General features: G+C 32.3%; 1 protein-coding gene across 1 annotated transcript; it reads right to left on the bottom strand.

The window, feature by feature from the left end:
- Positions 1 to 13679: 13679 nt before the first annotated feature.
- LOC134239285 (uncharacterized) lies at positions 13680 to 15301 on the bottom strand (the record flags this gene model as incomplete). The annotated part of the gene is made up of 2 exons (XM_062721465.1): positions 13680 to 14179; positions 15170 to 15301. Coding segments are annotated over 2 exons (632 nt in total), but the record flags the coding sequence as incomplete, so codon positions are not given.
- Positions 15302 to 16328: the final 1027 nt, after the last annotated feature.

The following is a 16328-nucleotide window of genomic DNA, read 5'->3' on the forward strand; positions in this document are numbered from 1 at the left end:
TGCGGACAAATATACAAACAGAAAGACGGATAGGTAAAAAGCTATATACCCCGAAGCTTCCTTTAAGGGGGCATAAGTATAACATTAGAGTAACACATTTTTCATCATCCAACATTTGGTTTTTTTTCTATTGGTAAAAAACTTCTAAAACCATTATATGTAAGTACATGTAGAACGGAGAAAACGATACTACATGTGCCAATTTTTGGAAAGACGCGCACTCCTTTTTTCTAGTTAATTATGTTTTATGCTACCACCACCATTTTGTTAAGGTTTTGTTGACACTAGCAAACGACAAAAGACATTTTACAGGTTTCGAGCTAACCACATTTTGTTTCCCTTGTTTCACTGGTCAGAGATCCCTATTTTTTAACTGAAACTTCATTCATATTATTTTTACAAGATTTAATTTTCCAAGCTAGCGCCCCTTTTCGCGCCAGTTTTAAAAGTAGGGATAAAAAACGTTAAACTTATGAAAAATAAAACTTTATTTTGATTTTTGCAAATTATTTATCCAGGGTAAAATTAGAGATTTATTCTTTTTTATTTATGGAAACTTTTTTTTCTGACACCATCTAGAAAATAGCATTTTTTTTTAGATTAAAATGACAACTGTGTAAACTTACTGTATAAAATGTAATAATTATCTATGAATGCGAGTACCGTTGCTCTAATAGCCTTTAGTTAGAACATTTTAAAATTGTTTTTCTTTAATTGGGATAAAACAGTTTGTATTATTAATGTAAGGTATTTTATAGCTTTGATTTCGTTATCTAAGCTTAAAAGCTTTCAGAAATAACACTTCAAAGCATAAGGCAGCTTGATATTACCCGTATACATTCGCCTAACAAGTATATTCCTACCAAAATGAATGTTTTTGCTTCAAAAAATGACAAAGGGTCATTTTTCTTCGGGGTCATTATTCTACAATGCACACGGAGAAGAACGACCCCAAGGCCCTAATTTCTACAGAAAAGTGGGTCATTTTTCTACGTATAATATTGACCAGGGGGTCAAATTTCTACGTAGAAAAATGACCCCGGTCAATATTTTACGGGGGTCACTTTTCGTCGTTACACTGGCATGTTTCAATGTACCAATAACTCTCATTTAATCAGTGTATTACGTCTTACACCATAATTATTTAAAATCTGAAAGGATGGAGAGCTCAGATGTAACAGTACCGATAAGCAAAAGTAAAGCTAGAGCATATTACCGCTAAAGCTGTATAAATATGAGCGACAATATATTTTTATCATAGAAACCAAGAGTCATCGTAACCTCACCTTGTATCACAGAACATTCAAATGTCGGAAGACAGAATGGTTCAGGACAGTTACATATTCCCATACATTCTTTTCCATAACTTGGATATGGACAACTTTCGGAACAGTTCAAACTAAAATATCCCTCCATACATACTATATATAAAAAGAATACTTTTAAAACATTACCTGGTTACTTAAAAAATAATGTTAAAAAACAGAAATAAATGGGCGATTCTCATTTTTGATAAATGTACTTCCAAACCTCTCTCTTTACTCTTCATTCAAAAATTAAAAGTAGTGAAGGAGAAACTTCAGGAGAACAATACATTCAAAATGTGGTGTAAATAAAAATATATAAAACATCGAAGGAATTCAGAATTCAATTTCTTTTAATCAAAATCATTTTAAATACTTAGCAACATATTAACATTATATACAATCATATCCCACGATGAAAAAAAAAAATCCAGGCTTTTTGACATAATTTACAGCTGTTTGATTTATTAATCAAAATAGAACTTGTAAATTTTTATACAATATAATTTGCATTTTTTGGTTAAAAAACAATCTGATTGCTCATGCAAGTACTGTTAAGATGATATTAAAATGTTTCTGATTTACAAAGTCTATGTAGTTTTTGGAGACAATGTCTTCCAATAACCTAACATCAACGCTTTATAGTTAACGTAATGGCTTCAATATTTAATCGTCAACTTCCTTGTGTAGAAATATACCTTAATCACCTGGATATGGGGTTAATATCTCTCGGTTGTTTCAATGCGCAGGAGCTATTCCTACAAGTAAGAGCCTCGGTTAACGTCCCTACGCTCCTTATATACCTCAGACTCTTACATCCGAAGGCCTTTTTCTTACGAGCTCGTTCCGCCTGAGATTTTGGGCGGAACGTATTATGCGTGAAATAAACTGTTAACAAGTAATTTTCAGGTACCTACGTGTTTGCATGGAGTATGAAAGTCACAAGAAATAATAAAATCCATTTTATTCAGAGTGCATTATTGTTAATTAATGAAAATTGTCATTATTCCAATTTGTCACCAGAAGTACTTTCGATTTGACTTCACATTAATTTTGCGGATTGATTGTCAGAAAACGAAATTTTCGTTGCATTACACTAGTTTCGTTTCGTCAGATTTTCTGAATTCCATTTCCGAAATTTAAACTCTGGCAATGTTACCTTATCTGGATCTATACATAATACAAATTTACATCTGATCAGCCAAGGTACAATGATATATTATAAGAATGGTAATATCTTTGAAAAAAGTTATTTCCAGCTATTTATTGAAAATATAGTTGTACCTTGTTTAAAATTTGATCTTATTCCAAATAAAAAGATTTTAAACATAATATAATACATACGCACGTGGAAATTATTTTATCTTGAAAGCAATTAATGCTATTTCAATTGAGGTAGGTCATCTCGGTTTTTTAAAACTAGATTTGTCTCTATAAGGATTCTATTTCCTGTCACGAGAACCTCGATCAAGTGATGAACAACTTTTAAGTGTTCATAAAATTGTCATGAACTCTCGCCAATTTTGCTCCTCTGTGACAATGAAACTCAATAAAATTTAGGAAATAAAGCCAAGTTCATTATCCTAAAAAATCATTGTGTCACACGGAAAATTAAATTTTTTTTAGAACTCCACGGCTATTAAATGTTACTGAAATATAGATTGTTGTATTTTTTACATCGACGATTTTCCTTCGTTAATAAACATTAAAACAATTAAATGTAAACGTTTTGAATAGAAAAAAAAAATAATTTCCAGTATGACAAATTTAACTTAACGAACGATAATCAAGTTCAAATTAATTCATTCAAACAATACACAAACTCAAACTTCTACGAGGATCAAAGGTTTAATCATGGGCTATCAAGAAGTAAGTTACCCCTTCCGATCAGTTGAAGCCAGTGTGTGATTTTTGTTGTGGTCGTACAAGCAGAAAAATTCGGTAATGACCTTACATTACACCTATCATTGACCTGAAGACACTGAGCCCGAGAAAATAACATTTACCATATAAAATCTGACAACCAAATGAAATAACCATGTACATCAACTCATTTTGGATGTTTCAGTTTCTATGATAGCTCTTCATTATGCGGTTTAAAATAAAGTGTCATAAGCTTAAAAGATGTGGAAAAATGCTAGGTTGCAAATTCATTCCTCTCAAAATTTACGTCAAATAGACTGTAACATTGATATTTTTCGTAACATCTTACAGGACACACCAATTTTTATAATTTTAAGATATCAGAAAAAAAGTTGGAAAAATCAACTTTCATGTGCGTTTGAGAAAAATTTGTGAGTTTCGCGACCGCGAACATTAATTCTTATGGATTGATTTCAACCGAACGAATCGCGAATAAAAGATGTTAAAATATATTAGTTTGTTTTCAGTATACGTAATTTCAAATTTAAGTCATTTATAAGTTTAATAAACTAAATGTTAACAACGCTCTATTTCATAAACACAAAAAAACTCGGTAAATGCAATATTTATACCCCCCGTTTGAAAAGAAGGAGGGTATATAGTAATCGGTATGTCTGTACGTCCGTCTGTCCGTTTGTCCGTCTGTCTCTTACGCTTTAGGGTGTCCATCTCTTATCCGCAGCTACTCTCACACCACTGAATGAAATTTAATGAAACTTTCACAGAATTTTTATTACATATTGGCACTGTGACCTCCTATTTTACTTTTTGAACCGACACATATTTTGAATCTCCCATAGCAAATCATGGACACTGCCATTTTATACATATGGGAGGCGGGGGTAACATTTATTGAGCTCATTGCTCGTAGTACCTCTGGTTTCATTCAAGTTTTCAGTATAAAATTATTACTTGGAGAAAAAAAGAAATGTGACCCAACTTCATGTGTAAAATACGCATTATAAAGGATAAAACGACATATTCATGCAATTATATTTTAACATCACATTACTCCTTCACTTAATTTTGGAAATATGTATGTTCCAAAGTACGGTTCTTAACCTTTAAGTGCAATTTATATATTAGACTACGTGGATTATGATGGTGACCAAACGAACAATACCGTCTAAACACTACTTCTACTAGCATTAGACTTATCATTGAATCATGTTTAAAATCGTTATCACATAACAGCAAAAATGTATGCAGACAAGTTGAGAAACACGCGTCAATACACAACAAAACAGTTATAAGATAAAAACATTTTTCAATAGATACGAACTCAATTCTGATTTGTTTTGTTACTTCTTGCTGTGTCTGAAAATGTTTTTTATCTTTCAACTCTCTATATCAAAATAAGTAACAATTTATTGAAAAACATTGCTGCTTTAAACGAAGCTTATAAAATCTTTGTTGTGCTAATTTATCAGTGAGTGGCCGGCTTTGCCTTAAAAATTGAATGTAATTATTGCAAGACCGAGCTCTTAAGAAGGGAAAATTGGATGACATAAACACAATAGGCAGGTGATAGTAGGATAATACTATGCATAAATAAGGAAAGCTGTCGATGGAAAAGATTAAATCAATTTGTTGTCATACAATAAAGTTGTAAATTAACCTTTATCATCTATAGCTAGTTAAATATCTAAGAAAATCATCTTAATATGAAACAGATGTGACAAGCTCTGTGGAATCTTTTAAGTTCTCTGAAATATACATACGAACTAAAAAACTATTGTTTTATGAGTCAAGATGTAGTAAATGAAAGATACCTACAGATTTATCAAATTTGAGAAATACATTTTATTTACGATACTTTGTAACTTTAGCTCGGTCAAATGAGGTGTTTCGGGGCATACCTTGTACCAAGATGAAAGATCATATTTGCAACTGCCATTTCCAATGAAAAAATTAGGAAAATCAGTCGTGAATATGGGAGTTGTTTTTTTCAATACCCGACAAATAAAAAAGGTATCCTACAGTCTTCTAGAAAACAGCTATTTGTATGTTCAATGCCTTTTTTTTAAAACAATGTCAAATTTAATATGGGTATAAGGAATACTTTTCATGTTATTTCAAATTGAATTCCATGAAAATACTTTATTTTCTACATAATTCTATTAGAGCCGTAAAGTACGGGAAAAAGGAAGTCAAAAGTGATTATGACGTCGTTATGGATCTCGCACCAAGGAGTTAGTTTAAGGCATGTCACTCATCAGCTTTTTTAAAAAGTTCACGCATAACCTCTCACTTCAAACTATTTTTTCTAACTCAATTTTCAAAACATATTTAAATTCAACAATGTATATTGTTTAACCTTCAATGAAAAAAAAATCTGCTCAAAAATCCAAGAAGAAGCAAGATTTATTGATTGGAGACTATTTCTTGTGGTGGAAGGGTATTTTGCAGAAAATTATGCAATTCTGCACATTTATTTAATTTAATATCTTGGAACTTAAGAGCCATTCTCTGTAATGATTTGAAATTTTATATAGGAGCTGTGGCACGCATAGTCTCAGAAATTCTCCAAACTCTCAATGATAAAAGTCATTGATGTCCTAAACTAAAATCAGGCAAAAATTGGTTGCTATGTATTACGGTGACTACCATAGCAACATGTCTAAAAATTTGAAAAATTGCATTTTTAACATGTCAAGCGCCCCATAGTTAACACTTGCGGCAAAGCAAACAATTGGCAATGACTGTTTCCAAAAGTTGAAGGTCAGATGTCACAAATGCATGATAAACGTGTTAGGTGAATCAACTATTAGATACGTTACTATGGTAACAAAGTATTCAAAAGTAAAAAAAATATTCATTGAATTTTATAAAGTCATACACGTAAAAATAAAAAGCAATTATAGGATGAAATGTGACCAAATAATAGAAAAAGGAGCCTTGAAACATATACCAAGATAAAATATGATATTTCGTTTTGGTTGGCAATGGTTGCCAAGGTTTTTATACCACAGAGAGCCTTCAAAGTAACACCATGTATGTTTAAATCTGATCCTGTCTTTTTAAAAAAAGCACATTTCCTCATAACTAATGATCAATTTTATAAGATGTCAGTGTGCTCCAAGTTTTCCCATTTGAAAAAATTCAGATTAGATTTTAAATAGAGCGTTGCTATGGAAATAAGTAAAAAATATAATCTTAAAAACCTGAAAAATATTTTCTTTCCTTGGATACGTACCCTTAAATGTAGATTCCCAAAACTTTTATGATTGATATTTATTAACAGCAAACTTGACTTTTAATTTTGACTATCATCCAATCTCTAAGTGGATGCAAGAAGTTGGCACACAGGGTTTAATATTGATATAAAGTTCACAAAATCGAACATTTTCCCTTCTTGGTAACCATAGCAACAGTGTTGTTTTATTCATCAAATTTTATCAATATATGAAATTCAACTTCAGTTCTAACAGATAAGTACTATTCAAGCTGAGTCCTTTAATTTATTTCTTGATTAAATGGCAATTTAATTCTTAATGCAGCGAAAAATAATTCACTTTAAGCACTGGTACTTTGTTTCCATGGTAACACTACGAAGTAGTAATTAAACCCAATTTTTCTTATGGTTTTAGTGTTGCAAGGTCCTAAGGATGCATATTTGCCAGTCTTGGAATTTTCATGTTTTTCATCAAGACAGTAGCATTGACCCAATCTTATTCACTGGTTTTTGCATGGGTACACTGTGTTACCATGGCAACCATAATAGTTATTCATAGAATAATATTGCTTATACTTATATACTTAAGGTCAACCATTTTCATTGTTTTTCTTAAGTTGTTGATTGAGTTTGAGCATGTAACACCTACCATTAGTGAATACGGAGTGTTTTTCAGCATATTTCAGCATTTTAAATGTATTCCAAATGTACCCTTGGTTACCACTTACCTAGAGATATATTCTAAATAGTTTCTTTACAGTATAAGTGACATCAAGGTGTCATTTTTTTGTGAGAATGGTTTGTTTGCTTTTTCTAGTTTTTATTAAGCCACAGTCAAGATTTAAAGTGGCTGAAAATCTCGATTTTTCAAACTTTTCCGGCTGTTGCCATAGCAACCGAGACACATAGCAACGAAATTTTGTTTGATATTTGTTTCTGGTGTCAAGTACTAAGCATGGGTGAAGTTTCATCAAAATCGGTGACCATGCGTGGCAATGAAGTTTAAGTGGTTACAGAGAATGGCTAAAAGACTCACATACTTTTACTCGAAGAATATTTTCCGCAATGATATGCTAGGAATATTTAATATAGGTCTTAATCCATATTTTCAGAATAAATTTTTCAACTTTCCTCAACAAACTTTGCCGAGACATTAAGATATGTTAAAGTGGGTAAAGAAAAAAATTTCACGTTTTTTGCCCAAAAATCACATATTTTGACCAATGTTTCGAAATTAACATTACTGAACCCATTATTTTAAACCACTTGATACTTGTGACTGATCAGCACTTAAGTCATAAAAACTTTGATACAAGAAAATATCTAAATGCCTATTTAGATTTTTAATACCCCAAATACGTTATTTTTTCAGTTTAAAAAGGTCACACAATATTTTTCGCGCATTAATTTGCAAGAGTTGTTAAATGATAAATATTATTCAACCCATTTTACGTAAAATAAGATTATACCTTATCGCTATGGTTACATCTGATAAAATATGATATTCTGAAAGTAATTAATCAAAAAGTAAACATTTAAGTGCAAAAAGGTCAACTGAATTGTACCTTAACTCAGAAAGATGTACACTGACCCCTACTTTCTCTTCGTTTCTGTGTCATACTATATGAGTACTTATCCAAAGTATACTTCTCAAAAATCCTTGATTTAACAAATATCAGGAGTGACATACCTTAAAGACATCTACCAGTTCTTGACCTTGAATCATAAAACATTGTCTATATATCTAAATGTCGATTTGAAGACCGTAGCTTGTGTTTTCCTCTTCGCATCTTTTTAGATAAATCCTGCTTCATTGGAGTAAAAAAGTTCAGTTAGGAAAAAGTACAATTAGTAAATTCCAACACTTTGCTGTTTTAACTCTCAATTAGGTTGGATCTGAAATTAAAATCTGAAGATTTTCATCGAGTGTAATTTTGGTATCTACACATACATTTTGATTTTAAAACAAAATAATTTAATTCTGGTTGTAACGATGTATTTCATTGGATAAAAAATTATTTTATATCGTATAAAATGGGTTGCCTACGTCACACAAGAATTAAAATATTATGCAGGGGTTTTAAGAGAAAGATCCAGACGAAAATTTACCTAAAAGCTCAGGACAGAAACCCTTCAAAGTCATAAAAATAGATTTTGATGATACAAAACACTGATTAAGGATATCTCGATTATTTCAGAACCGTTTTCCTTTCAAGAGTCTACAGCCTGTAGAGAAGGCTGCAGAAAGCTGATAGTAAATAAATTCGTTTATGCATCCACAGAGAAGGCTAGTGGGGATGACCTTTTATGTAAACTTTAGGTAAATTATTGACAAACATGTTCATGAAACAAGAATATCACCAGTCTTGTTTGAAGTCATCATTTCGTAGATTCTACGGTCGATACAATAGCTTATCAGCAAACGCAATTTATCATTGAGCCAAATGCTGACTGACGTTTTTCACATTTATTGTTACTCCATTATAATATACTAAATTGACGACCGATTTTCCGTTATTTCCCGATCATGATAAGGAGCACATGCGGGTGTGAGCGGTCAGCAGGGGATGCACACTCTTCCATGGCGCCTTATCCCATCTCTGAATTTTGGAGGTCCGTGTTTGCTCCTCCTGTTTTGTATTGTTTATGGACTTTTGATCATGAATACGGCTCGCTATATCTCCATATGTTTCATTTCATGCATAAGATTTTGCACAAATTCTGCTTCATATGAATGCAAAAATAGGTCTGTTAGTAACGGAGAGTAATTGGTACTCATATGGATTCTAATCGATTGTTGGAAGATCTGGTCTCCAAAGACCACATAGATATTGTCAATCAGAATCTCAAGCATCTTTTTTTCATGTTTTTTTCAGAGTACTTGTCTGTGCAACTCAGATTAGCATAGTTTTGATTTTTTAATCCTATTTGTATGTGGGTAAAAAAGGAATAATAAACAGTAAGGAATGTCTGAAATAATGGATATCATTCTTACATGTAAATTTGCTGCAATACTTAAAATTCATTATATTCTTTAAATTTCTTGTAAACTTTTTTGTTGGTTATTCAGCCATAGACAGAGACCTTTTATCATTTATCTTTGAGCACGTGGTTTATGATTACATTGTGCAAACAAATTAAAATTAGTTGCATCATATCAAAAATCTCTTACGTAGATAAGATTATATTATCTGTGTAGATTTCCTTGAATAACAGTGTTTGAATAAAAGTTTAACTTTTTACAACTTACTGGACTGAGATGCAACATACACTTAATGTTAACTTCATTTAAATATGACGTTACCTTTTCCCCACAACTACTTTAAAGATATATATGCCGTATTAGTGTTTTATTTTAAAAGAAAAAAATATATGTGGAGTCTCATCAAGTTATATAAGTTATATACTTTCTGCAAATAAGACAATTCCACTCCATCACTTTTAAAAGTTATGAAATATTACTTGGTAATAGTTATTTTCTCTCCGTGTCGGATAAAAAACCGCCTCTTATTGAAATATTCATGATCACGTGGTCTCGCATGTTCACTGCAATCAATGGTCCTATCTTATGAATGAACCGAAAAGCATGATGGTCTACTACATTTTACTACAAATACGTTAGTTAGGGATTGTCAATACGTGAGCGCACCTCAGAGTTGGTTGCTTTTTTGTACCGAGGAATAATCACGTGCAATTGTCTTTTCAATCGGTTGGGTGAACTTCTACAGCTGTCAGCGACTATGGATAAAGACGTGTGGAAACCATGTTGTGCCAAAACGAAATAACTAATACAAACAAATGATATAATTTGATGAATCAAAATGGTTATTAGATACATTCAATTCTGCATTTCTTGACGGTTCAAAAAAAAAAAGTATTCCACAGAATATCATGTATAAAGCTGCACAAAATACCGAATGCCAAAACCAGAATACTACTAAATAATATAAATATATTCTTTACATATGAACCACAGTATTTCTGACCCCTTGAAAATAGTATAAAAAATCTTGCAAGTAGGTTTTCAGCATTGGCTCGGGTTAATTCGAAAGTGAAATTTGGAGTTTGGCAGTAAAGTTAAATAGGGTAATGTTGTAGTGAATGAATAAAATTTAGTAGCGAAAGATATTGGAACCTATTTTACTTGTCAGGTTTCTTCGAGCTAGTCGATTTTTATTCTAACTGTTCTATCCCCCCATCTACTTTTAAAAAAACGCTGCTATCTACCTGAATTAATTTTTCTAAATGGGGTTCATCGAAATGCTTGGTTGTGCCCTCAAACTGGAATAGTTTTTAGTGGCCTGGAATTCCTAGACCAATTTTATTTTATTAGCCCAACTATATATCTAAGAAGGCAAGATGTATGGTATGTAAGTTTCATCTATATATGTTATGTAGTTCATATTAAAAAAAACCTAAGGGATAATTGAAGATATCCCATTCAGGGTGTAAAAATAGCAGTTTAAATTACTTTATATACATTGTACTTGACATAAAATATTTTTGCGCAGTATAGCACGGGGAAACTCTAAACAAACGGATCTGTACAATGGAGTGGGGAAAAATTTTCATCATTGTTAATCATTTGTATGCAAATATGAGCATGGAATTAGTAGATAATAATGTACATAATGCATCAAGTCTTTCCGAGAGCGATTTAAGAAAAACTAGCCTTTTCGAAAAACACATGTAGTATTTCATGTAGTAACCCATAAATGCATTAAATGCAACTCATTGAGCTGACTGGTCTATTTGTGTTCCTCACTGAACAGACGTCACAAAAAATATTTTCCTGGACCTGATGATTCTCGCGATGCTTTTCACGCGCACATGCGAAGATCCAGGATAAATGTCAGTCCTTTATAAATATGCATGAGAATATCGTGTTCTTTTCCCGACCAGTACTTTGTTAATAACGAATAAAATTTCGTCGAATTTGCAAGAATGCTTCATTTTTGATAGCTTATCATACTTCAGAAATTTTTTTTCGGTTTCACCTGTGCAAAAATACTGTTTAACACGGCATACATATCTTTAAAGCGTGGGAAAAGTGTTTTTAAAGTTTTTCATAAATAATTATGACGTAATATTTTCATAAGATGATCCTTTTATGAGACTTAAGCAAGTATAAAATGGAAGTGAAATGGCATATCTTTGAAGATTAAATATACTTTAAAAGTTGGTGAACAATACGTGATTGTCCGGAAATGGTATATACTTAATTTTATGCTGAAATCAAGAAATTGTACAGAATATATGCGTAAAAATAAGTGATTTCGGGAAAGAGAGTTAAATAGGTAAGCCTTCAAATCCACGGGTTTATTTTGTGTCTTATTCCCTTTGTTTATTATATATGCATGAATAAACAGAATATTAGCATTATACTATAGAACACTTCAGCAAAATTAATCAGGTTTAAAAAAGATACAAAATATACTGAGCGCAGTAGATGGGTACAACTTATTCTTATTATTTGTGTCGAATAATTTGCTATGTATGATTGATTGTATATTGTTTAACGTCCCTCTTGAAAATTTTTCAGTCATATAGAGACGTCATCACTTGCCGGTGGAGAGCTGCAAATTTTGTCCTATACTCGGCACTTAAGGCCAATGAGCAGGGAGTGATCTTTTTCGTGCCAGCACCTACTGCGACACGGGACCTCGGTTTATAAGGTCGCATCTGAAAGACCGGTCTCCACGTCCCACAGTGGGATTCGAGCCCGCCACGCAAGGATTGACTCCTTACTTCGCGATTCTAGAACAGACGCTCTAACCACTGCACCACACGCGCGACTAACTAGGGTATGAAACCGTATATTTAGGAACATACAATAAATATAATTATTTCTTCTTATTACCGTTACATGCTAGCAGATGCTCTGAAATTAATTATTTTCTTGGGGAGGTGTTAACTGTCGTTGTGTTCATGAAAAAGATTCACGAATTCATAATACCACAAAATTCAAATTCCTAAAACTTTATAACAGATTTCATTATCCACGAAAAAAATCCAAACAAATTCACATTTTTGTACTTTAATTCTTGAAAAATTGTCCTCACAAAAGTGTGTGATTTTAAAATATTAAAAAACACAATTTACGTAACTTCCATCTCCTATATTGCCAAACAAACTGATAGAGTCTAATTTTGAACATAATTTTTTCAACATAATAATAATCGTACCGATGAATATAACTAAAATATTAGTGATTAAATACGTACAGATGAAACACACAGAAGAACTTTTAGCTTCATATATTTTTTTTTAGCAATCAATACTTCATATACAACAATACAAGCAGCATGTCAAAAGATATCTAATATTCATTTAGTCTTTTTCAGATACAGCTGAAGATATGGACATTAATTTAATGATCTAGTTTTGTCATATTTAAGGAATCACTTTTTAGGTAGTAAAGTATGGTATACTATACTAATTAGGCAGTGGTTTCTTATATTTCCATTATATTTCATTGTGCAAAAAATGTAGATTTAGATTTTAAAAATGTATATTTAGATTTTAAAAATGTTGACTAATAGATTTAAATTATACGAGGCCTCCTGTGACAATTTTAATAGCCATCGCCCACTGACGTCAAACACAAAGACGGCCTGTTTATCATCAGACAAAAAGACAGACGTGTACGAGATTTATTTAAGGAATCACTGTCTAGTTAGTGTAGTATGCCAGGGCATCAAGGATAGTGGGAATAATTAATGCATAATGGCCGTTATGCAAATTATCCCATGTTTCCCACTATTGTTGATGTCCCTGGATACTATAATAACTAGACCGTGATTCCTTATATTTCCATTTCATTGTGAAATAAAATTGTAGATTTAGATTTTAAAATTGTATACATAGATTTAAATTACACGAGGACTCCCAACCAATTCCAATAGTCCCGTATGGCAGCCGTATGAGATTTACATACATCTTTGGCCTCCTTAGCGTCTGACGCATAGACAGGTGCGCATTAGGCCTCCTTAGCTCCTGACCTATCGAGCTGCCTAATTTACATTCCAGTAGAATGATCAAAAAAATCAACTCTGCTAACTTTCAAAGAGCTATTACAGAAGAAAAAAATAGAAATGGAAATATTAGCGCATTAGGCCTCCTTAGGTCCTGAAAAATCTATTTCCTAATTTACATTCCGGAAGAATGATCAAGAAATCAACTTCACTAACTTTAAAAGAGTTATCTCAGAGAAAACAAATAGAAATGAAGTATAACTACCTTGAAAAAAAAAACAAACCTCTATCTTTCTTTCTCATTTACAGAGGTGAATAAAAATGATTCGACTCTCTAACTAACTCAAAACCCACAGCTCGCGTGTCCAGGTATTCATTTGCTGCATCAGAATACCTCTTCTGCACAGTTTTCTTGAGATAGTTACTCTTTTTCGATTGGGCTTTACAACTTTGGGACGACTCATGTGGGTTTTCGCAGATGGAATCATAAATATTTGAAACTCTCTCACTTTGACGTGAGTTAATATTTCCAGTCTGAGGTACTTCGCTGCTGTTGTTCTCTACCTGGCGATTCCTGGAAACTTTCCTCTTAAAAACCATTTGTAATATACTCACTGTTATCAAAAACACAACTGCTACTAAAATAGCAACAAAGAGATAGGTGGATGTTGGGACTTTCGTTGTCAGACGTACATTGTTATTCGGTGTTGAATCTTCCCATTTTGTTACAAGGGTTGAGTTCTCCTCTAAACTTGCACCATAGTTAGCTTTCGTTGTGATGAAATTCTCTCGATTTTTATTTTCTAAATAATAAATCAATAAAGAGTATTGTTTGTTATCTATTTTCTTTTCTTTCTTTTGATGAAGGGGATGTAGAGCTACATATTATCATGCTGCATTTATTTTCACCGGCTACATTATGTACATATACTAGCAAGAAAGCATGTAATAGCGCCTTATTGTGCCTGTGAAGATGCGTCATTTGTAATTCCAGTAAAATGGTAAGCAATATCTACCATTTGCAAAAATATAGTTGTCGACTTTATTTGAGATCATTTGCAATTTGTTCATGACATGTAAGAGAGGAAGTTAAAAAAATCCTATTGTTGAAAAAAATGAGTGCTGTAGGGATAGTACATAAACACGATTTTTAGCCGGGCTTATTGCTCAAAGAGCAATTGCCGGCTTATGTCATCCTGTTCAAGGCAGGAAGTCAACCCCATAGTCGCCATTTTAAAGTTACGTGCAAAAATATAGTTCTTACTCTCAACCGCTTTCGAGATGATACAAACGCTAATAAAGCAACAAAAATAAAACGAAGTTTTATCTATATAAATAAACATTAGTAGTAATGACTTTGAAAACTTCTGTCCTGAGGCAGAGAATATATAGTTCATCAGCGTAAGGATTTTTAATAATCAGTTTTCTACACGAGGTAAAGCAGGGGAGGGAACCAGACTGGCCTGTTTGTTTACATTCAGCTGCGGTACCAGATTAATTCTGATTCTGACAAAATCGGACCGTGGTATTGGGATTGAAAACCTCACTGTCAGTGTCTTATCATTTATATTGATAGTTTTAAAATAATTTTTTCATCAGAATATAAACGTGATTCATGTAAGAAATTCATTCTACTCTGTAAATGAGCCCGGGTTTGATTTAGACTGTGACAATAAATATTAATGGTCAACTATGTGTGGAGTGAGATAATTAACATTTTGGCCTTCCTTAATTTTACAGACAACAGTACATGTATATTTTCATGGTAAGTATGAAGTTTGTTGTAACTTTACCTTTTGTTGCACATCCTAATGTTGGCACACAAAATGGTTTAGAACAGTCGCATGTTTCTTTACATCCCTTTCCATAGCTTGGATATGGGCAAAGCTGCGAACAGTTCAACCCAAAATAACCTTCGAGACAGACTAAAATAAATACAATAATATGCATTATGTATGAATGTGTAATTTGAAAACGTTTTATTAAAAGGCATTTTTTTTTCATTTTATATTTACTTATTCTCTTTGTCAAAATTAAGCAGAGTGTGTAAAATTGCTGCTTGTTTTACTTTTGAGGATGCTCAGTATCAAAAACCTATTATTATCAACCTTCACAATTTTGTGTATTGTCATTCCAGTAATATCCGATACAGCAGGACCCTGTATGCCTGTAAATATATTGCTGCTATTTAAACCATAAAAATTGTATATTGAAAATATCATAAGCTCAACTATTTTTAAAAACATTAAAATCATGTAAAAATTATTATTATTCCTCATTATAAATATTTTACACAACGCGTTATCTGATTTGTTCTAGGTTATCACGTGATCGGGCCGTAAAACTTCATATTTCACGGCCGTCGGCACGCTTTTCATCATATTCCAACACTTCGGGACACCTAGTGTATTTTCCCGCAATATAGTTCTCGTTCGTTGAACGAAAGCTCCCGAGAGTAGTAGACGTTACAATAGCCTGGTTTACGTCACAAAATTGTTGAAAATGTGTTGACCAAAGGGTTTTAGTACTAACTTAACGTAAAAAAATGAAAGTGAATTTGAGAGCGGTGCCGAATTTAAAAGTTTATGTTATTTCAAAGGTTTTGCTTGTTTCGGTATGATAAACAATTCATTGCATGAATCTTCATTGCATGAATGTTCGAGAAACATGAAGACTTATTCAGTCAAGAAATATCATATTCCCCTCGCGCGAAGCCCTCGGGGGAAAATGATTTTTCTTGGCTGAATAAGTCTTTATATTTCCCCCACTATCATGCAATAAATGTATAATATCTAATAAGTTATACCTGTAACAATCTCCTTTGATGACATGTGCATAAATTACCGTTACAATACAAACACGAAGTGTGTTTGACAATTCCATCTGAAGCGTATCTACATTGTAGGTTAATAAAAGTTTGATGAACTTAACAAATTTAATCGTTGAATTGGT

The sequence above is a fragment of the Saccostrea cucullata genome, unplaced genomic scaffold (assembly GCF_032062105.1).
Source record: "Saccostrea cucullata isolate Sc308-1 unplaced genomic scaffold, CSIRO_AGI_Scuc_v1 ctg317, whole genome shotgun sequence".
Lineage (NCBI taxonomy): Eukaryota > Metazoa > Mollusca > Bivalvia > Ostreida > Ostreidae > Saccostrea > Saccostrea cuccullata.